At 46.6% G+C, this 26,581-nt stretch overlaps 1 protein-coding gene across 1 annotated transcript in view; it reads left to right on the plus strand.

Moving 5' to 3' along the window:
* The window catches only part of LOC144694615 (VPS10 domain-containing receptor SorCS1-like), a 776,365-nt gene that overhangs the window by 559,699 nt on the left and 190,085 nt on the right, over positions 1-26,581 (plus strand). Inside the window, exons 6-7 of the mRNA XM_078565215.1 lie at positions 8,185-8,249; positions 15,366-15,484. Coding sequence (XP_078421341.1) covers positions 8,185-8,249; positions 15,366-15,484 — 184 coding nt within the window. The remainder of the gene's footprint in view (positions 1-8,184; positions 8,250-15,365; positions 15,485-26,581) is intronic.

The following is a 26,581-nucleotide window of genomic DNA, read 5'->3' on the forward strand; positions in this document are numbered from 1 at the left end:
TAGAGAAGAGTCTGGATGGACCCAGCATGGAGCATGGCGACAGTACCCATGCGTGGCAGTACCTTGGCAGTGCCACAGTTACGGGTTACGGTTTATCTTCAATCATACAAGTCTCCAGGCCTCTCCGTGAGACACCAAACAACCTTACAACAGTACCAACCTTGGACGTTTCAGGATCCTGTGCCAGTCTGAAACAATGTTTTTCACTTGGAGACTAGTGTTTCCAAAAGAGATAACGGTCGAAACATGTTCTTATTAGAACAGAAAAAAAAAGATTTTCAAAGTACTTCAATGTGGCCTTTTTTTAAAGCTGGTCTGAAAACATTTCCTTCAATGGTGTTAACTGTTAAGCTGATCAAAACTCAAAAATCCTTTCTTTTTTCTTACATTAGTGCTCTTAATTCACTGAACGGACAGCATTGAGTTGTGTACTGTTTGCTAGAACATGATATAATCTGGAATCCACCTCCGCCGGGGTAGGAAGAAGTCTTTGAAAGCCGATAGCTTAAATGAGACTGGGCCAGTTGGAATCCAGTACAAAATGCAAATTCAAAACCTAAATGGGACAATTTCTCATCGGAAAAGGATGTAGAGATGTGGTGACCCAGTAGGAGGTGCTACTCCAAGATTGGCGTTCAGTAATGTTGACCAACAGAGAGGAAGCATTGAGCTGAGTATGAAACATGCTGGACTGTGGGAGGGATTTTCCGGCCCCGCCCATTGCCGGGATCGTCCAGTCCCGGCGAAAGTGAATGGACGTTTGGCTGGGCCACCACAGCGCCCCCACCGTGGTGGGTCCCACCATGATGGGGGCCGGAAAATCCCGGCCTATGACAATAAACACCCAATGGTGCCGTGCAGCATGGGATTGTAAAATTGTGAAAAAAATAACTCTCCGCATTTCTGGGTCAAAGAGAATTGTTTAAGAACAGGGCCGTAGCCAGGCACAAGAAGTCCACTCTCTCATTTGTGGGTTATAATTCCCCTGAGGCAATAAGATAAAGCCCTGGTCTCCATTCTGCACCTCAGTGTGCTGGTCCCAATTCCTGCTGTCTGAGTTTGGAGCTGTGGGGTTGGGATTTGTGCAATCATTTTGTCATGGGAACTCCCCAAAATTGACACTTGAATTTCTAATTGCAATCAGCACTCAACTGCTTGAGGTGGAAGAATGTTGGCGGGTGGGCATGCTGTGTGGGGGAGGGGCAGGTGTGTGCAGGGCAGTGCCAGGGGTTGAAACATACCATCATGAACTAAGAAGACGGGCAGGGCATGGGAGATGAAAGGCCCCAGTTTGAACTCGAGGAAGGCAGGGAAGGAAAGTGCCAGTGTGGATCAAAGAGGAAGAACGCAAGCATGGACTGGACGACAATCAGAAAAACAACATGTCAGAGGCCTATCAACCAAACAACGCAATAGGACAAGATTAGGGGGCTCAGATTATTCTTAGTAAAAGAAGTTAGTGGGCAGGCAAATGTGATTAGATAATGGATGGCACATCCCTCAGAAACTTTTCAAAGTGCTTCACATTTCTTGAGGGAAGCATAGCATGAGAGAGGTACACCAAGGTATGGTCGAGGTTCACATATGATGTATAATCTACCCTATTGTGCACTAAATCCTATTTTATGATTACCTTTAACCTCCCCAGCCTACATTGACTTTACATTGACTCTAATAGGTTAAATTTTAAATCTTCCTCCTTGTCTTCAAATCTCACCATGCTCTATCTCTGCCACCTTCTCGAGCCTTATAACTCTTCCAATACCCTTAAACGTTCCAGTTAACCGATTGTGCATTCCCCCTCCCTTCATCCCACCATTGGGAATACTGTCTACAGTCACTGACCCTTCTCTTGGGAAATCCCTGCCTAAACTTCTCCATCTCTCCTCTTCCCTTCCTACCTTTAAAAACTATATCAGAACTCTTGCCCAAGCTATCACTCACTCTTCCTAATCTTTCCCTTCATAGCTCAGTGTTCACTGTTCTTCTGCTCATTTTGTGAAATACGTTGTGGGATATTTTGTACATTTAAGTTCTGTTGTTCAGCCATGGCCTTGGCCTGCTGCAATCATCTGCGCCTCAATTTTTATAGCACAACGTGACAGGTTGCCAATTAAGGAATAGTTGGAGCTTAGAGTTATTGTAACATAGAACTAGGAATCACTGTCTAGCCCTGTACAGAGCAATCAAAGCCAAACCAAGCTCCTGGCCTGTTCTTGATCCTTATCTGGTCGAACTTTATTCTCAACACTGCCATCACTGACACTGATATCAGATCTGCAGAAATGAAATATAATCTGGTACAAAATTACTAGGTTTGGACTTTAAATGCCACTGAATTTATCTAATAATTAGTCCACATTTTAGTGACAAGGAGAAATGTGGCAAGCTCCCAAACGCTTGGTGTTTTGCACAGGACACAGTCGTTATGAATGAACTGACAAAAAAAAACTCGCAGCATTGTGAAATAAATTGGACTAGGGATGACTTCACATGCACGGTCTAATGCCTGCTGTCTCTCTGATCTTTATGTATCCTCTCTGTGTGAAAGCAAGGCTCATGCCATCTTAAAGCAATCGAAAAGTGAAGTAATAAGCAGTATGGAACTGTTCATAGGGAAGAAAAACACCTCAAAATGTCTGCAACTCCTGGCAAAATAAAATTTTTTCTTATCAAAAAAAGCTTAGCATAAGCCTGGATAATAACCCTGGCCCAAATTCAGGAGGGGCTTGCTGTGCTCATCCTGTCATTATCTCTAACACTTGTTAAATATTGAGCACTTTTAAGTAATTGAGAAACTCAACAATTAATTTCTCTCAGGCTAGATTACATAAAGGAGTGAACTATCCTGATGTAATGTCCTCCCATTTTATCTCAAGTGATATTATCATTGAGTATGGAATGACAGACAACTCAGCTCTTCAATGACCACTGCACTTACCCTGAAATGGAGGGAATCTGTCTGCTCCTTCATTGCTGAAGAAATAGCTGAAATGTCAACATTCGTTGTAACTGTGACCATGATAAACTATCCTTTCACATCCTGATCGACCTGTCTGCAGCTTTCGACACAATTGACCACACCATCCCCCTCCAATGCCTCTCCTCCTGTGTCTAGGTGAGTGGAACTGTTCTAGTTTGGTTCCATTCCTTCCTTTCTAATCATAGCCAGCGAATGACCTGCAACGGCTTCTCTTACTGTCCACTCTGTTACCTCTGGGCTTCCCATGATTGGCCTCCTCCTGTTTCTACACCTCGATATGTCACCTGAAAGCACAAGGTCAGGTTCCACATATATGCTAATGACAATCAGCTCTCTCACCAGCCTTCAACCTCTCACCTGGCTCTGGTTTGTCACACTGCTTGTCCGACATCAAATATTAGATGAGCAGATATTTTCTCCAACTAAATATTGGGAAGACTGAAACCATTGGGCAGAATTTTCTATGCCCGTTGGCATCGGGTGTGCTTGGCAACGTGAGTGTACAATATGGCGAGAAGGCCAGAGATGGGTTTCACAACGTTGTGAAACCAGTTTGCGATGGTCCGCTCAGCCCATCGATGGCGGACCCCGTTCCCCGTTGTCGGACATCGGGAACCTCATTGGAACACATCTGCATATTGTTATGAAGCCAGCTCGGAGGAATCATTCCGCTGCACCCCCCGCCCCCCCATCCCCCCTACCCCCGCCCCCCCCCGCCGCCCCCCCCGTCCCCACCCCCGCTGGATTGTCCGCCCACCTCAGCACGATTGCACGCCAGTGCAGAACACGTCTTGACAACTGTGACGTACAGAAGTTGGGACTTACCGCCAGGGCCTTGCTCACATCGCGGACATCCGAGGAGCAGAAGATGCTGGAGCCCGACAGCAACGGGACCCTGGAGGAACGTCCATGGCCTGCTGGGTGGATTCTCATGGACATGGCTCTGCTGCGAAGCAGCCCACGGAGGGTGGAAAGTCACCGTTGAGGCTCTGCTCACAATGGATGATGGACGAAGGGGTGGGAGAGGAAGACACAGCTGTGTTTGGGAGCAGAAGATGTACCCGGGGTGGGAAAGGAAGGTCTAAGATCTTGGTGCCTAAGATGGATGTGTTAGGGTGAGGTTGGGAGGGTGGGAACGAAGGTGTCAGGGGATTGAGTTTGGGAGGGGGGGAATGAAGGTGTTGAGGGGGTGAGGTTGGGACCGGGAGGAGTAAAGGTGTCTGGGGGGGAAGTTGGCAGGAGGAGCGGAGTGCGGGAGGAGGAGCGGGGCTAACAGGAGTGGAAGGTGTAAAGGAAGGAGTTCGGAGGGGGAAGGAGTGCAGAGAGGGGAGGGGGTCCGGGGGAGGAAGAAGTGTGGAGAGGGGAGGAGTAAGGGTGGAGGAAGAAGTAGGGGTGGAAGAAGGAATTGGGAAGAGGGAAAGATAAAGGCTGGAGGAAGAAGAGAGACAGGAGGAAAGAGTTGGGAGGGAAGAAGGACTAAGGATGGTGGAAGAAGTAAGGGTATCTGAAGGACTCAGGAAGGAGGAAGGACTAAGTTGCAGCGGAGTCTGGGGGGAGAAGGGGTTCCAAGGGGAGAAGGGGTTCCAAGGGGGGTGGAGTCTGGAGGGGGCAGATGTCCAGGTGAATGCGCAAGGGAGTGCTCTGATGAGTCTATGACTGCCTCCTTAGTAGTGAACTGAAGGTGGGCGTGATACGAGGGAATGGTGAGAATGACCGGGGGTGGGGGGGTGCAGAGTGAGGCAGTAGGGTGGGAGGGTGAGGGTTCGACAGTAGCGGTAGAAGGGATGGCAAGGGTGGTTGGCTCACAGGCAAAGGGACTCGGAGGGAGAGGGCAGCCTCTGACATTCCTGAGTGGATGACCCAGGGGTGTCTAGCTGCCGCTCCTCCTCCCTTTGGGTGCCCAGGGGCCCCTTGAGGGGAAGGAGCACCTGGAAAGACATCAAGGTGCCCGGTTCCCTCTTGCGTTGCCACTGCAGGTACTCACTCGTGGCTAACGCGATGGAGTGCAGGTCTGCGCACATCTCCGCATTCTGCTGGACCAGGGTCTCCATGGCATCCTCCATCCTCCCCATGGAGACCTCCATACGTGCACATGTGGGCACCACTTCATCAGAGAGCAGGTGGACACACTCCTCCAACTCACGTGCCACTCTGTTGAGGGGTTCCAACAGCTCTGTGTGGAGTTCCCCTGCCTTCTGCTGACTCTCCAGGATGAGTTGGAAGGCCAAATCCAGAGGCTCATCATCTGACTCATATCATCACAGACGCCTCTTCCCCAGCAGCCCTCCGTATGTCGGAGAGCTCGGCTGAACCTGCCTCCTCCCGCTGTGAACACCCGTCCGTGTGGTGACCACCAGATTGTGAACCCGAGCCTGCTCTACGTCTAGGCCCTATTGAGGTGTGTGTCTCTGCGCTGGTGGAGGGTGTGGGTAAGCGCTGTGATGGGTCTTCCAGGCTGCTTATTCCCAACTCTTCAATGGAGGAGGTGTCCTTTTGGCTGGAGGTGAGGACGTGAATGGAGCTGAGGGACTGGCTGGCTGATGGTGTTGGTCGCTTGGCAGAGCTCCCTGTGAACCAAAGTAGAGATAATGAGTGCATGGCAGCAGAGTCAAAAGCAGGAGAGAGAGCACTCACATTTGCATTGAGAGGGATGATGTGGTGCAGGATCCTCACGAGGGTGTTTGCCGCCAACCACAATGTCACCACAGGCACTGCCCATGTCTTCACCAATCAGTGCGATGGCACATTCCTTAATGTGAGTGAGATACCTAATGTGGGCCACACCATCGTCGGTTTGGGGCCTCTCCCTGTTGTTGTGAGCCAGCTTCTCCTGAATGAAAACAGTTGGAGAGAGTGTGAGCAGGATACATGGTACTGCATGAATATTTGTGTGGTGAGCGGAGCCATGGACGGGATGAGGATGTGAGCTCCAGAGGATATTAGCCTGATGGAGATGTGAAGGTGTGTGTGAAAGTTAGTAGTGTTCTCCTTTAAGGTATGAGATCCCTGTGGATTTGTGATGGGTTTGTGAGTGTGTGAGTTGAGAGTGATGAGAAGAGTGACTTACCCTGGTGGAACAGATGAGACCATTCATCCTGTAGTGGCACTGGGTGGCTGTCCTCTTTTGCAGGGCATTGACACTGACCACCACTGCCACCGCCTCCCATGCTGGATTTGTGATGTTGCTGCCCCTCGTGCGGCCAGAGCGGGGGCTAGAGGACATTACGCCGGGACTCCACGGTGTCCAAATGGTGCTCAAGGGATGCATCATTAAAATGGGGGGTGCGGGGTGCAGTCTTTTTGCCTTTCGGGGCCATCCTGTCTTCTATGCACAAGTCCAGGGCTGGGAGCACTGAGAGGTGTGCGCACGGCTGCACTTTAAATATGGTGCCCAGCGTGATGAATCGGCGAGGTGATGGCATGACGGGCGAATGAGAGCCTGCCCGCCATGGAAACAGCGTGTTTCCTGGGAATGCATAATTAATGCAGTGGGTTTTGTACGGTGCGGCATGAGAACCCGCCATTGCGGCCGGCGGGTAAAATGTCATTTTCCCCACCCACTACCGCACTTAGTGCAAATCTGGGACGATTCCGCTCATTGTCTTTGGTTCCCATCAAAAACTTCATTCATCTCCATTGTTTGGATGCCTGCGAACTGTCTTAAACTGAGTAAGGCACTGTTCGCAACCTCAGTGTTGCGTTTGATCCAGGGATGAGTTTCCAACCATATATCTGCACTCTCACCAAGACTGCCTACTTCCACCACCCTAACATCGGTCAACTTGGACGTTTTCTCCACTCAAGCATTGCTGAAATCCTCATCCGTGCCTTTGCTACCTCTAGGCTTAACTATTCCAATGCTCCCCTGGCTGGTCTCTAATCTTCTGCCCTACATAAGTTTGCACTTGTCCAAAACACAGCTGCCAATATTTTAACTAGCCCCAAATCTCATTCGCCCAATATCTCTTTACTTGCTGACCTTCACTGCCACACCGTTCAACAACCCCTCAATTTTAAGATCATTATATCTATTTCAAATCCCTCCGTAGTCTTACTCTATCCAATATATGTAGCGTCCTCCATCTCTACAGCCCTCCGAGATATCTTCGCTCTTCCAATTCTGGCCTCTTGCCCATGCCTGAATTTAATCTCTTTGCCACTGATGGCTGTGCCTTCAGCTATCTCACCCCTAAGCTCTGGAATTCCCTAACCAAACATTCCCACCTCTCTACTTCTTTCTCCTCTCTTAAGATGGTCCTAAAACCCTAGCTTTTTTTACCAAGTTTTTCCCCGTGTTTTCTGATTCCCTTTTCTATATGGATCAGTGTTAAATAATGTGGAAAGAAGTTTTCAATTGACACTGTTTTTAAGTGGTTTGGTTCATTTATCTACATTAAGTGTGCCACACAAACATAATTTGCTGTTATTTCCTGGTGAACGCAGTTTTTCTTGACATTTTCTAACCTCGAGGGGTGGGGGGTGTATTCTTACAGGTCTTATTCCCCTACGGAGAACCTAGGATTGTCTAGTTATTTATGCTGCAGAATGAATCAGCATGTGATGAGGATTGATCTTCCTTTCAAAATGCATGTGGTATTGTTTTTCTCAACAAAGAGTGTGAGGAGGGAATTCAACAGGCGCAGTGCACAATCCTAAGGGAACCTATCTAGGCGACCAACTTCAACTCTTGATGAGATCACATGAAATGTATTGTTGCTTCTGGTTATGTGATGAGTCCTTGGGGTGACCCTTCTTTTGACAAGCATACTCATAGGATCCTGAGTTGACTTACAAGAATTCGTATGAAAATCCACATTTGTACTTGTTTCCGTTCATAACTGCTTGATCCTAATGTGTCTCACAGTGGCTATAATTACAGTTTAACCAGAGATGAATGTCTTTCAGTGAGCAACAACTGTGTAACTGCACTTCCCTTCAGTGTAAAACCTCACATCACTTCTGAATCGAAGAAAACTGAATAAAGATAAAAGTCCCAGTCAGATAGTCATTGCCTTAAGAAATAGTGATAAATTATTCCCTTCACCAGAACCAGAAGCATTGATTTTCCTGTGTACGGGCAATGGCTAATGATAGTCTGCGTTGAGAGATATGGGAGATGAGCACAAATGGGGCTGTCAGATAACTAGACAAAGATGTCCTAACTTTATTTATTTCACTTGTTTTCATTCCTTCTCCCTTAGGTCTGTAATGGGTTTGGACAAGGACCCAGACCTTGTGCACATTGAAGGAAGGAACACAGATGGACGTGAGTTCTTTCATTAAACAATGAATGAAAGTGCATGGTTGGTTATGATGATTAGCAAGCAAAGTGCCTCAGCTGCTAAAAGTGCGATGGTGACGTTGAGAATTCGCCAGGACGCGATTAATCTCCTGGGTTTTCCATACGCCTCCAATAGATAACATGCAACTGGCCTTTGACCCTTACAAAGGGAGAGCCTGAAGTCGGATTGGTCCAATGATTGCTTTGCGTAACATTGTCTTTCAGTATTTGGTGTTTTGTGTTTGATCTGCATTTACATACGAACACTCGAAATAGGAGCAGGGGTAGGCCATTCGGCCCCTCGAGCCTGCTCCTCCATTCATTAAGATGATGGCTGATCTGTTTGTGTTTCGAATTCCACATTCCCATCTACCCCCGATAACCTTTGATTCCCTTGCCTAACAAGGACCTATCTACTTCCGCCTTAAAAATATTCAGTGACACCGCCTCCACTGCCTTCTGAGGCAGAGAGTTCCAAAGTCGCGCAGCCCTCTGAGGGGAAAAAAATTCCCCTTATCTCTGTCCTAAAAGGGCAATGCCTAATTTTAAAACAGTGGCCCCTTTGTTTTCCCAAGAAGCCTTGTATCTTGGCCAATTCTGTTCTTGCAACAGGGCTCCAGACGACAGTTATAGCTGGACATCAAATCCAGAATGTTTACAGAGCACTGTGTTCAGGTAGACTTTTCACTGCTAGAGGGTGCAATTAGCTTTCATATTCCTATAATGTCAGTCAGGTATTCATGAAACAGGCTTCCGAGAGTTGGTTTTTAAGCTGATTTTCTGATAGATGTGTTCCTTGTATTTTGTAAGTACCCTTTTTTTAAACTGTCAGCTATAGACAATCGGGCAATTCGGAGCTCGGGATTTTCCGGCCCCCATCACGGCGGGACTCGCCACAAGAGATAGATCCGGCAGCCAGCCAAAAGTCCATTGACTTTCAGCCAGTCCGGATGATCCCGGCAGCAAGCAGGGCTGGAAAATCCCGCCCAGCGTCTCAGGTCCCTTGCTCACAGCGAGAGAGAGTTTTTAGTGTCGACTCTGCCACCAAAGCTACACTGATGAAGGGGTTATACCCAAAAATGTTAACTTTTCTTGTCTCTTTACAGAGGTTGAACTGAGCTACTGCCATGTATTTGCAGCATTTTCAGTTTAGATTTTAGATTTCCAACCCTAGTAGTTCTCAAATTATTTTTTTTTTACTTACATGGTTTCAACGATGTTTGAACCATGGAAGTGTCAACCCCCGTGTTTGAATGTTGGAGTTGTAGGTTCAAGTAGATATTGTGCAGTTTTGCTCTACCATCTTCAGAAAGTGTGGAGAAACTCTTCCTGAGCTTTTTGTCATTGAGTTAGAATAGCAGGCTGGATCTGTCTGGGACGCAGATCACACTTGGTTCAATGTGGGTTTGTTCATCACCCTCCTGCGCACTTTATTGTTGTCAAGTTTTCCTTCTGATTTTTGTTGTTTGCACCTCCTCTCCTGCCGGTGCTGAATCAAACTGGGATATAATTCTCATAGGGTATTTAGAGCACAGAATAAGGCCATTCAGCCCAACCAATCCATGTCAGTGTTAATGTGTCTTACAAGCCTCCTCCAATCCTTCTTCATCTAACCCCAACAGCATAGCCTTCCAATCCTTTCTCCCCACCCCCCTCCGTATTTATCTGGCTTCCCCTGAAAGGTATCTATGCTGGTCACTCTCAACTATTTCTTGCAGCATTCAATAGGTTATCAGAAGGCCTTTGATACCTGGGCATTGCTCAATGTCTGCTTACTCCACCACGGGGATCATTCCAGCCAAACCTGATCAGCTTCCATATGTGCATGTACGTCCCATCAGTCACTGACTAATGGTTAGGAAGTGAAGCCCTGGCACCTCATTTGTCCTTCGCTACCCAAGTTAATTATGATGGTCTACCAGCAGTGCAGTTGAGTTCAGGTAATTCATCACTAAACAGGGGTTAGAGCTGGGGCCTTTCTGGTGTCTGTGGTGGCTCAGTTGGTAGCATTCCCACTTGTGAGTCAGAAGGTTGTGAGTTCAATTCCCACTGCAGAGATTTGAGCACAAAATCCATACTGACACTCCAGCACAGTACTGAGGGACTGCTGCACTGTTAGAGATGCTGTCCTTTGGATGAAATGTTAAACTGAGGCCCCATGTGCCCTCTTAGTGAAATGAGATCTTTCACATCCACAGCAAGACAGGGAAATGATTATCCCTCAACTAGCACCACTAAACCAGATTATCTAGTCATTATTACCTTGCTGTGCACACATTGACTGCTGTGTTTCCTACATCGCAATATTGACTACACCTCAAAAGTAGTTAATTGGTTGGAAAGCCCTTTGAGACATCCTGACGTTATAAAAGGTGCCGCATGAATGAAAATCCTTTTCTTCCTGGTCTGTTTGGTTCTCATTTATGTAATGAAGGTGGAGAATCAGATCAGTTTCATCTGTGCGCCCGAGCTCTTTACTGTCCTGAAGAACGATTTTCCATTGTTTAATCTGCTTGGCAAGGAATGCCAATTAACATCCTTCATCTGCTTGGCAAACCCAGAGGTGCATAATCAGTGCTACAATTCAGTAACTCCTTCTAGTTTGTACTGACCCAGGTATTACCTAATCACTCTGGTCAAATAAAGCCAGCAATTAGTGGAACTCAAGACGGCTTTACTTCACGCCTGGGAGATTGGATAGGAGACTGACCATGGTGCTCCAGTTACCCATCTTTACAATGCCCCAACCAGTCGCCTTGCCCCAGCTGTGATACAATCACGCCCCAGCCTCCCTGTAGCCTCCCACAGTTCGAATTAACCCAAATTAAAGCACTGTTAACTCTCAGGAAATATGGGCCACTGAAGTTTGTTGCTCAGTTGTGATGTCTCCAATTAAATACCTAGCAAAAAAAAATGAATTTGAATGACTCCAGTAGCTATTGCACTGTCACAAAATACTGAGAAAGCTAACTGCACTCAGTCTGAAAAGGACAGAGCACATCAGTAATGAATTACCAAATGATTCATTCCTTTCATGCAATATTAATACAATACACCGATGTCTCATTAGTCCATTGATTTTCGCACTATAATCTTATGTGTGGATTAGTCGGGTCTGACCACAGAGAGTCAATTTTACTGATGTGGTGCATGCGCTCATAACAGTGTCACTGATATGTTTTAGTTGTATACATTATGAATTGAAAACGAGGTTAGAAGATGTTTGCGATGTTGAACCCCTGGTCATATTTCCTTATGGAGGGCTCAATCACTGCAGATTATATGTCGTGCAGAGCAGAGCACAGTGACTGTAGCGGAGGAAGGTTAAGTTTCACAACATAAACTTTTAAGCCAGGTTGGATGGCGTAAATTTCACGAATGTAATATCTGGAAAAGGAAAAGGTCATTCAGCTCCGTTCAGGTTCCACATTTGGTTGCTACATCATGGACTCTCCGAACCCCACCTGTTGATCCCCTAAATTTAAGGAGCACCAGAAGTTCATTCCCTGTCTCCCCTGAAAAAAACTCTTAATATCTCCATAATCTTCAAGCCCGCCCCACCCTGCCCCTCACCCTTCTCAACAAATGTTCATCCATTTGCCTTTCACAGTTGACTCCAAAACAATTCCCTATCCTGTGTCTCTTTTCCACCTGCTCTGTAATTCCGAGGTGAAGTTTAACCTTACTTGAGGTTTGGAAATTTGCTTTTGTGGCCTAGGTCCTATGGTTATTGCCCAACCTCATCCATATCTTTCATTATTTTCCAGTGAATTCAAATTCCTTCTCTGGTTTAATTCAGTTAAATCACAAGAGACTTTTTTCTACATAACTTATCGCCTAATGCCTGCAACCCTTCTCCTCGTTCATCTCTGAATCTTTTGTGGTGCTTCATCTGTAATCTGTACAATATCATTAGCTTGTTCTGATTTGTAATGCAGTGCCCGGCAGATTTGTTTCAATATCCTCTTTGCTTTGATAACCGCCTCACACCCACGAGATTATCTCAGCGTATGATCAACGATCACATCCAAATCCTTTGCGATCAGATTCATAAGAGTTCCAATCTTGTTGCCTGATGCCATATTAGGCAGAATGTTTTTTTATTCGTTCATGGAATGGGGGCATCCCAGAATTTATTGCCCATCGGAGTTCTAAAAGTCAACCACATTCCTTCCCTAAAGGGCAACAGTCCACAACGTTTCATGGTCATCATTAAACTTCTAAATTCCAGATTTTTTTTATCGAATTCAAATTTCACCATTGGCCTTGGTGGAATTTGAGCCCCAGTCACCAGAGAATTACCCTGGGTCGCTGAATTACTAGCCCACTGATAATAATACCACCTCACCACCACCTCTCCATAGCACTGAAAGAGGCCATTCAGCCCAGCTGGTTCAGTCCTGGTGTTTTTTGCTCCAGATTAGCCCCCTCCCACCCTACTTCATTGAACTCAATCAGCGTAGCGTTCTGTTCCTTTCCCCCTCATATTTTTATCTAGCTTTCCCTTAAATGCATCCATACTGTTCACCTTGGCCATGGCCTGGGGTAGCAAGTTCCACATTCTCACCACACCTGGGTGAAGAAGTTTCTCCTGAATTCCCTGTGGCCTTATTAGTGACTTCTGTCTCCTCTGTGCAAACTGACCACCATAGACAAACATGGTCTACATTTGTGGATGACGGCAGTGTCATTGTCCACTCTGCACCAAATTTGCAAGCCACTCTCGATCTCTTCAATTCTGCAAAGAAGAAACTCCTTGGATGTTGCCAAAGCAAAGCTGAAGTATCAACCTACACCTGGCCAGTCAAATATTCCACCTCCTATATATGGTGAAGGAGAGACCCTGGAATATGTTAAGCACTTCTCATACCTTGGCAGCCACCTCTCTCAAAAGGACATCATTGATGAGGGGATCAAAAACTCGATCAGCTGCACCTTCTACAAACTACAGCAGCAGGTTTTTTTTTATTCATTCATGGGATGTGGGCGTTGCTAGTTGGGCCAGCATTTATTGCCCATCCCTAGTTGCCCCTGCTCAGAGGCCATTTAAGAGTCAACCACACTGCTGTGGGTCTGGAGTCACATGTAGGCCAAACTTCCTTCCCTAAAGGACATTAGGGTCCTTTTACTAGACATTTGTGAACCAAGTGGGTTTTTACAACAATCGTTTTATCATTAGGCTTTTAATTCCAGATTTTTATTGAATTCTATTTCCACCTTCTGCTGTGGCAGGATTCAAGCATGGGTCCCCAGAGCGTTACCCTGGGTCTTTGGATTACTAGTCCAGTGACAATGCTACTACACCATCACCTCCCCATGACAACAAACTCCTGGATAGACTCTCTGCTCTGGCACAATAGCTGCAGTTGAAAATAATGTCTTAATTTATCAAAGAACAGAGGAAGAGGAACTGCCAGAAGTCATGGTCTATGTAGGATACCGGGGACGGGAGACTTCACTTATGTGGAGAGATTGGAGAAGCTGGGATTGTTCTCCTTAGAGCAGAGTGGGTTAAAGGGTTAAATTATGAATAGCATTAAGTGCAAGGAGCTCATGGACTTTCTTTGTTACAAAGATTGGAACCATCTGGCTGCCTCTGCTGCTTCCCTCCCTTCCCCTAGCCCACCGGGCCTAAATTCCTCTAAGGTACCCCGTCGAGTGTCCTCTCTTCCTGCCCCTGCACCATTACCTTCACTGTCCCCCAAGGATTTGTCTTTGACCTCCTCTTTCGTGTCTACATGCTACCCCTCAGCTACAACACAGTTTCAGTTTTCACATGTTCTACCCTCCTCAAACCACGAAGCCATTCAAGACTCCATTGCCTATGTGCTAACTCGCACCTAGTCCTGCTCATCCTGTGCCCATTCATCCACAATGGTTCTTACAAAGCCTCCATTTTCAAATTCTCATCCTTGTTTTCAAACTCCTCCACGGCCTCATCCCTCGGTGTTCCCTATAATCTCCTCCAACCCCACAGCACTCCGAGATAACCTGTGCTCCGCCAAATCTGGCCTCTTGAGGAATCTTGAATTTGATTACCTCGCCATTGCGGCTGTGCCTTCAGCCAAGGCCCTGAACCCTGGAATTCCTTCCCTAAGCTTCTCCCCATCTTACCCCTTCTCCTTAAAGATGCTGCTTTAACCCTTTTGGTTATCAGGCTGAATATCTCCTTACGTGGCTCAGTGTCAATTTTTTTTTCTCTATAACGCTCCTGTAAAGCGACTTGGAACATTTTATTACATTAAAGGTGCTGTATAAATGCAAGATGTTGTTGTTGATAGAGCAAGTAGGAAAAGAAATTGTTTCTCCTGGCATAAAAAGACAGAAAATGCTGGAAATACTCAAAAGGTGCGGCTGCGTCTGTAGCGGGAGAAAGAAAGTTAACATTTCAGGCCGACGGGCTTCCTTCAGAACTGGAAAATGTTAACAGGTTTAAAGCAATTATTGGGGCCGGGAAAGGGGGAGGCCTGAGGTAAGATAAAGGCAGGAGAGATGGTAAATGACAAAAGAGATGATTGTGCGAGGTAAAATGAAGGTGGTCACGTAACAAGCAAAGAAACAAAGACGCTGTGTCTTGAAGAGGTGAGTATAGTGCATTAAAAGTAGAAGTTTATGTCAAGTCAATGATTCTGTGTTAATTGCCTTTGTGAAAGCTGCCACAGTGCACCATGTGGAGGAGCAGGACCTCATTGATGGCGGCTTCTAGATTTCCTCCTTTAACTGAGCGTATGTAGAGGCCAGAAGTTGCTGTCAGTTTGCCAAAGTAAGGATGAACATTGACAGCTTCGCCGCCATTACAACTGCAAATTCTGGGCCAATAAGTTACAATTGTCTGCTTGAATAGAGGTTATATGGAGATGATCAATGCTTTAGGTCTTTATGAGGCTCGTCAATGATATGTTTCCATTGATTTGAGTGGTGCCATTTTGTGTCTTCTATGCTTATTAAAATTCTGTGATTCTCAGGTGAAAATAATGACTGCAGGGTGATTCCAGGCTGTTTGGTTAAAATAGTTCAGTGGGGGCATGGTATTAGATTGTTCCTGAGTTACCAGTTCTTTAATAAGTGTTCTCCACTTCTGTTTCCTTTTTTTTTTAACAGATGCTCAATATATCACCTGTAGAATTCAGAATTGTTCAGAAGCAGCAAGCAGCAAACCCTTCCCAGGGTTTATAGATCACAATTCCTTGGTGGTCCAAGATGACTATGTGTTTGCTCAGGTAAAATGGTTGATTTCCACTTTGTTGTTCCCACAGTCATGGACCCGATGACAGCATCAACTCTAAAGTTGCAAAAGGTATTCTCATTATAGTCCAGAGGCCTACTCAAAGGCTGAGGCCTGTTTCTGTTAAGAACCTTGAGGGAAGATAGGAGGTTCTACATAAAACATCACTGAGCACATTTGTAATTCCAGTGAAAACCCAATAGAGACCTTTAACATGATGAAACCTTTTGATGGAGTCAGCACAGAGAGAATGTTTCCACATGTGGGGAAGAGCAAAGCTAGGGGGCCATCAATATAAGATAGTCACCAAGATATCAAGTGGGGCATTCAGAAGCAGGTTCTTTACCGAGAGAGGGGTGAGAATGTGAAACTTGCTAACATGGAGCGATTGAAACGAGTAGTGTAAGGGAAACTGGACAAGTGTATGAGGGAGAAAGGAACAGAGGGTTATACTGATAGAACTAGATAAGGAAGGATGGGAGGAGTTTTCAGTGAAGCAGAAATGCTGACAATGCCCTGGTTGGGCAAAATGGCGGTTTCTATGCTGTAAATTCTATGTCATTTTGTGTAATATTTCTCATACCCTTCAATCACCTTGACATTGTTTTCTGAGCTGCTGATATTTTTCCAGTGTGTAAAGGAAGTCAAAGCCTCTTCAAAAAGCCGCACGACTCTCAAAATAAATCACACATCCAATTAAGCATTCATTCATTTGTATCTATGAGTAGCCAGCATTAGGAACTCCCTGCAGCACTCTTAAGAACACTGTACTGAATTGAAGTTCCCAATGCTGGGAGCACACATGGTGTTTATTCAGATCCACTCTGCCAAGATCATTCGACACAATATAAGTTTCTCTGAGGAGAGAACAGGATGTTTCAATGTACTGCTTGTTAGCTGAAAGTGGCCCACTGAGGATTTTCCCCTTACCTTGCTGCTATTCACTCAAACAAGTTGGCACGTTGATATAGAATTATTCTGAAAGAGAAATTTTCTCCGGACCGATTTTCTCTACTGTGAGCCAACCTAGAGACACGGGGCTGCACTTTCTGTGCCCTCGCCAGGCCAGTTTTCGGCTGGGGGGGTGTGGAGGGCCATGTATAATAGGGCGGGTGTCCACCCCACCACCTTCCTAACCACCCCTGAGCTCACCCCCATAATGCAGGGGCGGGAGGGAGAGTGGGGGGAGGTTGTGGTGTGCGGGCGCCAAAATCGGCAGCCTGCCTGCCACATTTAAATAGATAATCAAGGGTCAATTAGATTTGTTACCAAGCCAATTGACCCCAATAACACGCTGTCCACGCCACTAAGCGGCCGGCGAGGGCAGTTGCTCGGGATTGGGCAGTCCAAATGTTTTTAAAATTCTTCAAATGATGGAAAGGAAGGGAGGCTCTATCTTCGGGAGTTGGCCTCTGCGCCTCGGAGGTGCCTGCGCAAGACAGAATACCCGCTCTCTTCCTGCCTTAAACCCACCGCCCTCCCCCTCCCGCTCCCCCGCCCCGCCCCCTGCCCAACCCCCACCCAACCCCCCCACCTGCCCAAACCCTCCCTACCCAAGACCCCGGACTTACTTCTTTCCGGGGACCTGTTGGGCCGACCTCGGCTTCCTCGTTGCAGTCCCCGCAGCGCCCATTAATGTGCTCCTGGCGCTGCCGGGCACTGGTGGAGCTGCCAGGGCTGATCGGCCAGCAGCTCCCGAGGGCGGGACCTCCCCCCCCCCTCCCCACCCCAGTGAAGGGGCAGATGTTCCACTCTGCCCCTGTTCAGCCTGCCCGCAGCGCTTTATGGCTGCTGGCCAGGCTGGTGTGGAGCGGGTTGGCTCCATGTCCATGTCGACTTTGCTTCGGGATGGGTGGGGTGCTATTTGGGGTGGGGTGGGGGGCTGTTTGGGGTGGGTGGGGGGCTGTTTGAGGGTGGGGGGCTGTTTGGGGTGGGGGAGGGGGGTAGCCGTCCAACCCTGGTAATATTCCGCACCCTGTGTGCCCACCCCATGAGGCATTTTGATCCAGTTTGAGTACATTCAGAATGATTTGATTTCCCCCTTGGTCACAGTGTTGTTGAAGATGTACATTTTTGTTGTATTAGAAATATGCATTGCACTGTGGTCATATACCCCACTCAGATACCCGAGTGCTTAATCTGACACCATATTAGGGCAAGCGCGAAGGCGAGCGGGAGCAAAGATTCACATGCTGGCCGATGTGCCCGTTCCCTGGCACCATCCTGCCCCCAGGCAATTCTCCCGGAGCTGGAATCGGGGGTAGGAAGGACTACCGACTGCTGACCAATTCAGGGGAGTTAATTGGCCATTTACAGAGGCGGACTGAAAAATTCCAGTCAGGCTCCCCCCCACCCCAACCCCCAGGGTATCAGCAACTGGACCAGCTGCCCAGATGTGGCCTCCCGGCAGCAGACCATGAGGCCAGCACTCCAGCCAGGCTTTGAGGCCCTCCCCGCCTGCTTGGCTTCAGCTGTGGCCATAGGCCACTCTGTGGAGGGGTCCTCGGCGAACTGGCTGCTTAAGACACTTTTTCAAGTCAAAAGTTTAAGAAGTTTGGAGAGAAGCCACCTCAAGATGGAGGCACTCTTCTCTTTTACGTGAAGGGCAGGCTTGCGGGCTCCTTTAGTGCCGCGAGGCCTCCGAATGGCCCTCCAGCTTCGAGAGCCCACCAGCCCTCTTTAATTGTCTGGTGATTCTGCCCTCTGGCTACTATTCAAGTAAAATCACTGCTGGCTCAGTGTTTCTCATGCAGTGCAGGGTGTGATCCTGACATCAGGGTCCCAACCCAAAAACCAGCCCTTCATTGTAAAACTGAAGGAAAGCTGGAAATCTCTCTGATTAGGGGGTGCAGGCATTTAGACGCCATATTAAACAGGCCCCATCAGTTGATGTAAGAGACCTGATGACGAAATTCATAGGGACATTCCCCCTGGTGTCCTGGTGAGTATTTAGCCCTCAGCCAACGTCGTCAAAACAGTTTGGGATGGAAATCCGTCTGCGCTTGTATTTGGGTCCTGAATCAACAGTGCCTGCTCCCACCTAGCAGGTCTGAGGTCAACTCACACTTCGAGCCTCGTTGCAATATGCTTGGCAAGTGGCCGATACCTGCCGCACCTTGCAGGCTGAAAAAGGGCCTGATTCAAAACTGGCTGGGAAATCTTTCAGGTGTCCTTTGACTGGGGGAAGGTTTCCCCAGAATTAGCCCTCAATGCGCCCATTTTGTGCCCATTAACAGGCCCCTTAACGATCGCTGTTTGGGGATCCTGGCCGTGCACAAATTGACTGCAAAACAGAAGTAATTTATTGGCTGTGCAGGATTTTGAGAAAGCACGAAATAAACGCAGGATCTTTCTTTCTGCCGGTGCTTATACAGATGTTAAATAGGAGCAGATGTTATGTTGGCTGCATACGGATGCAGCAAGTTTCCTGCCCAGTGATGGTTGACCTTTCCTTTTTTTTATTCTCGAAAAGTGTTTGAATTTCTTCATTTTCTCTTGTGTTTGATCATCTGTTTGACCAAGAGGATGGGCTGGAAATATGCGCTAATATTGCTGCATAACCAGGCCCTCGGGGTGCACAGGTTGGCTGGTCGTCCGCACATTGCTGGGATTTTCACTTGAGACCTCCTCACCTGGGGTTTGGAGCTCATCAGGCTCATCGGTTTTAAAATTTGCCATCAGAGCATTACTGGGTGGAGTGGAATACAAGCAAAACATGCTGGGAAACCTCAGCAGGCCAGGCAGCAGCTGTGGAGAGAGAAACAGAGTCAACATTTCGAGTCCGGGTGGAGTGGATTTCCCACCCATTGTAGAACCCAGCTGAATTTTATCCCATCTGTAGTTGTTTTCACTGCCAAGTTACCACCGTCTTTCTCAGGAGAGATGATGGCGTAGTGATAATATCGCTCAACTATTCATCCAGAGGCCCAGGTTCAGATCCCACCATTGGTAGCTGACGGACTTACTCATTCAATGAATAAAATCTGGAATTGAAAGCTAGTCTTGAAACTCTCATTGCTTGTTGTAAAAACCCATCTGGTTCACTAGTGTCCTTTAAGGAAGGGAAATCTGCCATTCTTACCTGGGTCTGGCCTACATGTGACTCCAAACCCACAGCAGTATGATTGACTCACAACTGCCCTGTGAAATGACCTAGCAAGCTACTCAGCTCAAGGGCAATTAGGAGCGGGCAAAATGCTGGCCTTACCAGTGACAGCCACTGCCCCATGAAAAAAATAAATTTTTAAAAAACGAGTGGAGAAACTGCCCTCCACAATCACGTGTGCAACCTTGTACTGCCCAAGATGGTGCAAAGCAGCAAGTCTCCAGCCTTTATGCCACCATCTCCACCATTTTGGAAGGTTTAATTTTGAATATGCATCCTGCATTTGGATAAAGAAAGAACTTGTATTTCTGTCTTGCCTTTCACGGCCTTAGGACATCCCAAAACATTTTTTACAACCAAAGAAGTAACTGTAGTGGCTGCTGTAATGTAGAAAACATGGGAGCCAATTTGCAGGCAGCAAGAAGCCAAAGACAACAATGGCCAGATCATCTGTTTCAGTCATTGTGGTGGTGAGATAAACATTGGCCAGATAAAATAATTTGTGATAAAAACAAAAAACTGCGGATGCTGGAAATCCAAAACAAAAACAGAAATTCCTGGAAAAACTCAGCAGGTCTGGCAGCATCGGCGGAGAAGAGCAAAGTTGACGTTTCGAGTCCACTCGAAACGTCAACTTTGTTCTTCTCCGCCGATGCTGCCAGACCTGCTGAGTTTTTCCAGGTATTTCTGTTTTTGTTTTAAAATAATTTGTGTTTGTTCTGACCTAAATAAATGTTACACTGAAGACTTGTTTTAAAAACCCTATAGCGCACAAAATGCTGCCTCTTATCAGCAGCTGCATTTAAATCCTTTGCACTTGAAACCGACAGGGAGTCGAGCAGATTTTTTTTTCCTTCGTATGTGAGTCATGTCCGTTGGTGGCATCAGAACTCGCCCAACATCCACACGCATCCATGAAGCAAACAGAAAGAGGAACTCAAGTTGAATATCTTCTCGCACAATCCACTGCTTAGCCCAGAGCCGGGGTTTGTGGGGTGAGGGGGGGTGGGGGAGGTGGTCAGTTGTGATTGTAATTGGACTGAGATCAGCAAACGCAGACTGGGGAGCAACTCTGGGATCTGCCTGGCATCAATGGCACAAACTGAAACTGAATACGGACACTAAGCCCTCAGCGCAACTTGGCCTTAAAATGAATATTGCAGGGGAATTTTAATTCCAAAAGACAACGGTGGGCTAGGGGTTTTGGGCCAGGTTGGGGTGGGGCTAAAGTGTTCAAAATCTGAATCCTGACCTGCGACCCGCCCCCTCCCAGTTTCAGCGGGGGCAGGATGTGGAGGACAGGTGACCATCCAGCTCTCAGGTGGGTTGGCAATTTAAAAATATATTATGAGGCTGAGAGAATGGCTGGTTATCTCGAGCCTCAGGAAACCCAGCAACTAAAGGGAGGCAAGGATTGTTGAATCCAGGGGTTAAGTCCTTTTCCGTCAGGGTAACCAACTGTCTGGTATTTCAAGGGATTGTCCCTTACTCTGACTGTTTGACCCATGTCCCTTAAGGACATGGAGAAGAAGAGTCATCTGGACTCGAAACATTAACTCTGGGCAGAATTTAGCCCTCGATGAGCGGGTGGGCCCCACCGGCTCGGCAGCAGGTGGGCCGCCAAACTCCATCGCCGAAACGGGCCCCACCGCCATTTTGAGTGGGCGGGCCAATTAAGGCCCACCCAGCGGCCTGCCCGATGGGAAGCGCTCTGCGCTTCCTGTGCGGGGGAGTGGGGAGGGAATCCCCATCTGTCAAAGTGCGCTGTTTCACACATGCACACACTGCTGCCTGAGACTAAGTGCTGTCTCGGGGAGATCGGTGACAGTTTAAAAAACATTAAAAATAGAAAAAAAAAAATTATTAACATGTCCCCCTCATGTAACAATGTCACACGAGATGGGACATGTTAATAAATATGACATAAAGTTTATTAAAGATTTTTAAAAAGGAACGTGAAACCTCATCCCACCGGTGGATGAGGTTTCGTGTATTCTCAGAAGCCCCCTGGGGCTCCTGGCCTGCCCACCAGCCTTAAGGTTGGACGGGCAGGTCTTTAATTGCCTTAATTATCCTGTCAATGGCCTCAATTGGCCATTGACAGGTCGGCGGGTGGACAGCAGATCGCGCTGTCCGCCCGCCTTCCTGAATATTTAAATGGGGCGGGATGACATCATGGGTTCCCTCCGCCGTCATCCCACGTCATTTTCCCGTCAGCGAGCGGGCCCCGCCCCCAAATCGCCAATGGAAAATTCTGACCTCTGTCTCTCTCTCCACAGATGCTGTCAGACCTGCTGAGTTTTTCCAGCACTTTATGTTTTTGTTTCAGATTTCCAGCATCCACAGTATTTTGCTTTTATCCCTTAAGGGACACCTTTTCTAGGACAGCCTGTGGGAGACTGACCCTGGGGAGTCTCTAGAATGACTTTGAGAGATTCGAGCGATGTAAGCCAGCAGAGAGATGATAATGTTGTGACTCAACAAATAAGTTGCATGTTTTAGTATGGTCTCAAGACCTCCCCTCCCCAACCCCTCATGTTCAATTCCCACTCCCCCCACTCTCAAAGCCTACCAAACACCCAGCCCTCTCGTGGTCACCAGAACCTCCTGCCTGTCCCATAGTCCAAGTTTCCCTTATTTTATTTCATAAGAGTTGGTGACCCTGCTTTCCATCAACCAGCTGGATCCAGAGTGTCGTCTTGGCAATTCCCCCTCTGATCAGACACCCTGGACCCTTGCAATTCCCACTGGACTCCCTCCCAGGAGCCACAAACCTCCCAACCCCTCCACCAAGGCCTCTGCTTTACCCCCGAGATATCTGACTTCCCTGTCAAGGCCTCTGGTCCCTCAGGGCTCTGAACTCTGAGTCCCAATCGGGGCTGGGGCCTAACTGGCGCTGCAGATTCATCTACAGTATTCCCTAATCGACTAGAAGCCAAACCTGTTAATTCAGTTCTGTGGAAGGGTCATGAGGACTCGAAACATCAACTCTCTTCTTCTCCGCCGATGCTGCCAGACCTGCTGGGTTTTTCCAGGTAATTCTGTTTTTGTCCTGTTAATTCTGGGCAGGGAATATGTCAGTGCTGTCACATTCACACTGTGGTGTTAAAACTCCACAGCGTATTAGAAAACCCTGGCTCCTGGGGTTCCAGTGGCCTCCTGTCTCCCTTCACCTCCCCCCACATGCCCCCCACTTCCGCTACCACCCCAACCACCCCCCCCCCCTCCCCCAACACCCCACTCCCACTCCAGGGGGGTCAAAAATGAAAAAAAAACCTCCAATACCCCTGTTCCTATGTACTTTCTTTTTGAATTGCCCTTATCTAATGAAGGGGAATGAAGCAATTAGCAAAACTCACACAGTGAGGTTGCTGAGTAATCAGTGCAGCACCAATCAGAGTTTTAATATTTTATGCATAATTCCTGATCCAGCCCATGCTTTGGTTAATTCACTTCATTTTTTCAGCAAAGTGCATAATAATTGCGTCAAATATTTACTTTTTAATAAAACAATAATTTCTTCTGGTGAATCTTGTACTCATCAAGAGATGAATGTCACTCACTCATGAATCATTCATGGCAGTGTTAGCTCAGCTCCGTAGTGTAGCACTGAAGCTTAATCAAAAGGAAGTACATATCTATTGCTATCGTTAACAGCAATGCAGGGCATTCTGGCTGGAAACGTCAGTAGAAGATGGAGAATATGGCTCAAGGATGAAAGCAGCATCAAGCATACAAGAAGCCATCCTCAGTCAGCTCAACACACATCCCTTAAAGTGACCACCTCTCGGGTCAAAGGGAAACACCTGAGAGGGGAATTTTACACTTTTCCATCTCAGGTACCCAATATTAGCATCAAACAGTCCTAGGGCAGATACAACACAAGCTAAATGCAAATGAAAGCTCCCTCCACTCTCCCCAACTTATATGTCATCCTTTGAAGAGCACTCCCCTACTGCATTAGTGTAAGGTTTTGTTCCCTAATTATAAACGTATATACCCGTGGAAGAGTTTTCTTCCTTTATGTGGCCATGTTTGGCAAGTCCAGCATTTATTGCCGATCCCTAATTTCCCTTGAACTGAGTGGCTTGCTAGGCCATTTCAGAGGGCATTTAAGACTCAACCACATTGCTGTGGGTCTGGAGTCACATGGAGGCCAGACCAGGTAAGGACGACAGATTTCCTTCCCTAAAGGACATTAGAGAACCAGGTGGGTTTTTACAATGACTTATGATAGCTTCGTGGTCACCATTACAGGGACTAGCTTTCAATTCCATTTTCCTTTTATTAACTGAATTTAGCCCAATGGCATTGCCACAACGCCACTGTCTCCTCTTGAGTTGAATTTTTGGGACCATTATTTTCGGCAAAAAATTAAGGTTCAACTTTTATACAAACAATAGTTGTGAGAGATTGACATCTGTGCTTGATTTGATCCCTGTGCATGGATTGGCTGGTCTGTCTAGATCAGTTCACTGATTGGACAGTTACCCCTGCCCTGTTGCTATGACACAGATGGGCAGACCCTAGCAAGGTCTGATCTGCAGCAGTCCGACAGGCTGCGCTGTTTGGTTCTGAGCCCCAGTGCGATGGGGTGAGATTAGCAGGTCATTAGGTTGTGGTTGTACCTCCTCGAGGAGCACTGTCGTCTGGGCTGATCAGGATGGTGATGTTAGCAGAGCATCAGCTCAAGCAGCTCCTGGCAGACAAGCAGATCGATTTCAGGGCTTTCCTGAACAGCTTCTCCTCCCTGCCAGCCTTTCTTCGGCGAGTGGGTGAAGGGGTCCTGGGGAGAGGGGGAAGAGGAGGGGGGGTGGGGCAGGGCAGCAAATGGCCTTTGATCCCTGAGAAACTAAGGTCGACTTTTACCTGAGGTATATGAAAAATTACAAACATTTATGCCAAAAATGATGGGTCGGCCTTTATATGAGACTGACTTTTATGGGCATATATGGTTTATTAGCCATCCTTAGACATGGCTGAATGAGACTTCAATTTTGCAGTTTGTCCATACTCAGCAGTAACTTTGTTGGAGCAGCCCTCACTTATTTCCTACAGGATATTTACAGCCAGCAGAGAAAGGGAGCATTTCCATTCCACGAATTGAGGTTGGATCTGATCATAAGTAAAAGTTTATCCACTCCCTGATATATGCTTTGTTTTATTTAAAATGACCATAGAACCATAGAACACTACAGCACAGAAAACAGGCCATTCGGCCCTTCTAGTCTGTGCCAAAATATTATTCCGCTAGTCCCATTGACCTGCACCTAGTCCATAACCCTCCAGACCTCTCCCATCCATGTATCTATCTAACTTATTCTTAAAACTAAAGAGTGAGCCCACATTTACCACGTCAGATGGTAGCTCGTTCCACACTCTCACCACTCTCTGAGTGAAGAAGTTCCCCCTAATGTTCCCCCTAAACCTTTCCCCTTTCACCCTAAAGCCATGTCCTCTCGTGTTTATTTCTCCTAATCTAAGTGGAAAGAGCCTTCTCGCATTTACTCTGTCTATACCTCTCACAATTTTGTAAACTTCTATCAAATCTCCCCTCATTCTTCTACGCTCCAAGGAATAAAGTCCTAACCTGTTTAATCTTTCCCTGTAACTCAACTCCTTAAGACCCGGCAACATCCTAGTAAATCTTCTCTGCACTCTCTCAATCTTACTGATATCCTTCCTGTAGTTAGGCGACCATTGTGAAAACTAAGAAATTTCTGAAATTATCGTCAACATTATTTTGTTTATGTGCTTTGCATAGCAATGTTATAAAGTGGCAATAATTAATTACGTTGCTAATTATTTCATCTGCTTGTAAAGCTTTGCAATGCAAACCCCTATCCATGTGCTTTTTTTGCCCTGCTCTGATTTTTGCTTCTTTTCACCACTAAAAGCAGTGATTCGAGGTGGGTATCTGCCTACAATCTTTCAGTATATGAATATTTTAATTCATAAACTACACAATTAAATAATTTGTCCACAAAGAAAATAATAATTGGACTGGGTCAATGTTATTTGCAAGTGGTCCAGGCCCTGAGCTCTGGGAGGTCCCACTCCAAATCTCTTTGTCTCCCCACCCCATGGTCTCCTTTAGGATGACAGTTAAAATCTGTCTCCATGGTTAATTGTTTGATCATCTGTGCTAATGTCTCCTTCTTCGATTGGTGTCAATTTAGTAATAACCCTTGTGTGAAGCACCTTTTAGTCCCTTTAAAGCGCTACATAAATGCAAGTTGTTGTAAGTCGATTTCTCAGTATTTCAACAAATATGGACACCATGTAAACACAGTCAACAGTTCTATCTGACCAAAGTATATGATTAAATATTTTTATGTTATCAAAATATTAAGAATTATCTTCCACTATAGTCATCTTTAACAGTATTTACTGCTATATACAGAAGTTGATAAATGTCCTAAGGGGTTAAAGTTTTTGGATTAATTGACTTGGTTCAACCTAATCAAACTTGACATGGTTGCTCCACATAAATGGAGACCTTTTTTTATACAGGTTTCCTTTTAAGGGAAGCAACGTAACATTGCATGTGAACGAGTACTCAAGCCTAATTCTTAGCAAAACTCAAAGATATTATGTGTGACCTTTTCAGAGACGTAGTCTGTGGGTTCATAAGAACAAGTAAAGTCTTATTGAATACAAACCTCAATTCAATCAATTGTCACTCCGATCTGGAGCCAGAACAAATTCCTGATCGTACAGCATTGCTGGAGATCCAAACTGTTTCAAGGAAAATCAATCATACTAATTTATCTTTTATCTCACCCAATTTTTATTTGGCATTGATTCTGATCTTTGTTTCTATCAAACGGAGAATGGGTTTGTGCCTTTTTTTTTTAGCTCAGTTTATTATGGTCAGTTATGTTCTTAGTTCTTGGTCTTTTTAACAAGGAAACACAAAATGATGGATGCAAGTAGAATGAGGGAGAGGTATGACGCTTGTAGAATTAGTCCTTCATGATCATGTGG

The sequence above is a fragment of the Cetorhinus maximus genome, chromosome 20, assembly GCF_964194155.1.
Source record: "Cetorhinus maximus chromosome 20, sCetMax3.hap1.1, whole genome shotgun sequence".
Taxonomy (NCBI): domain Eukaryota; kingdom Metazoa; phylum Chordata; class Chondrichthyes; order Lamniformes; family Cetorhinidae; genus Cetorhinus; species Cetorhinus maximus.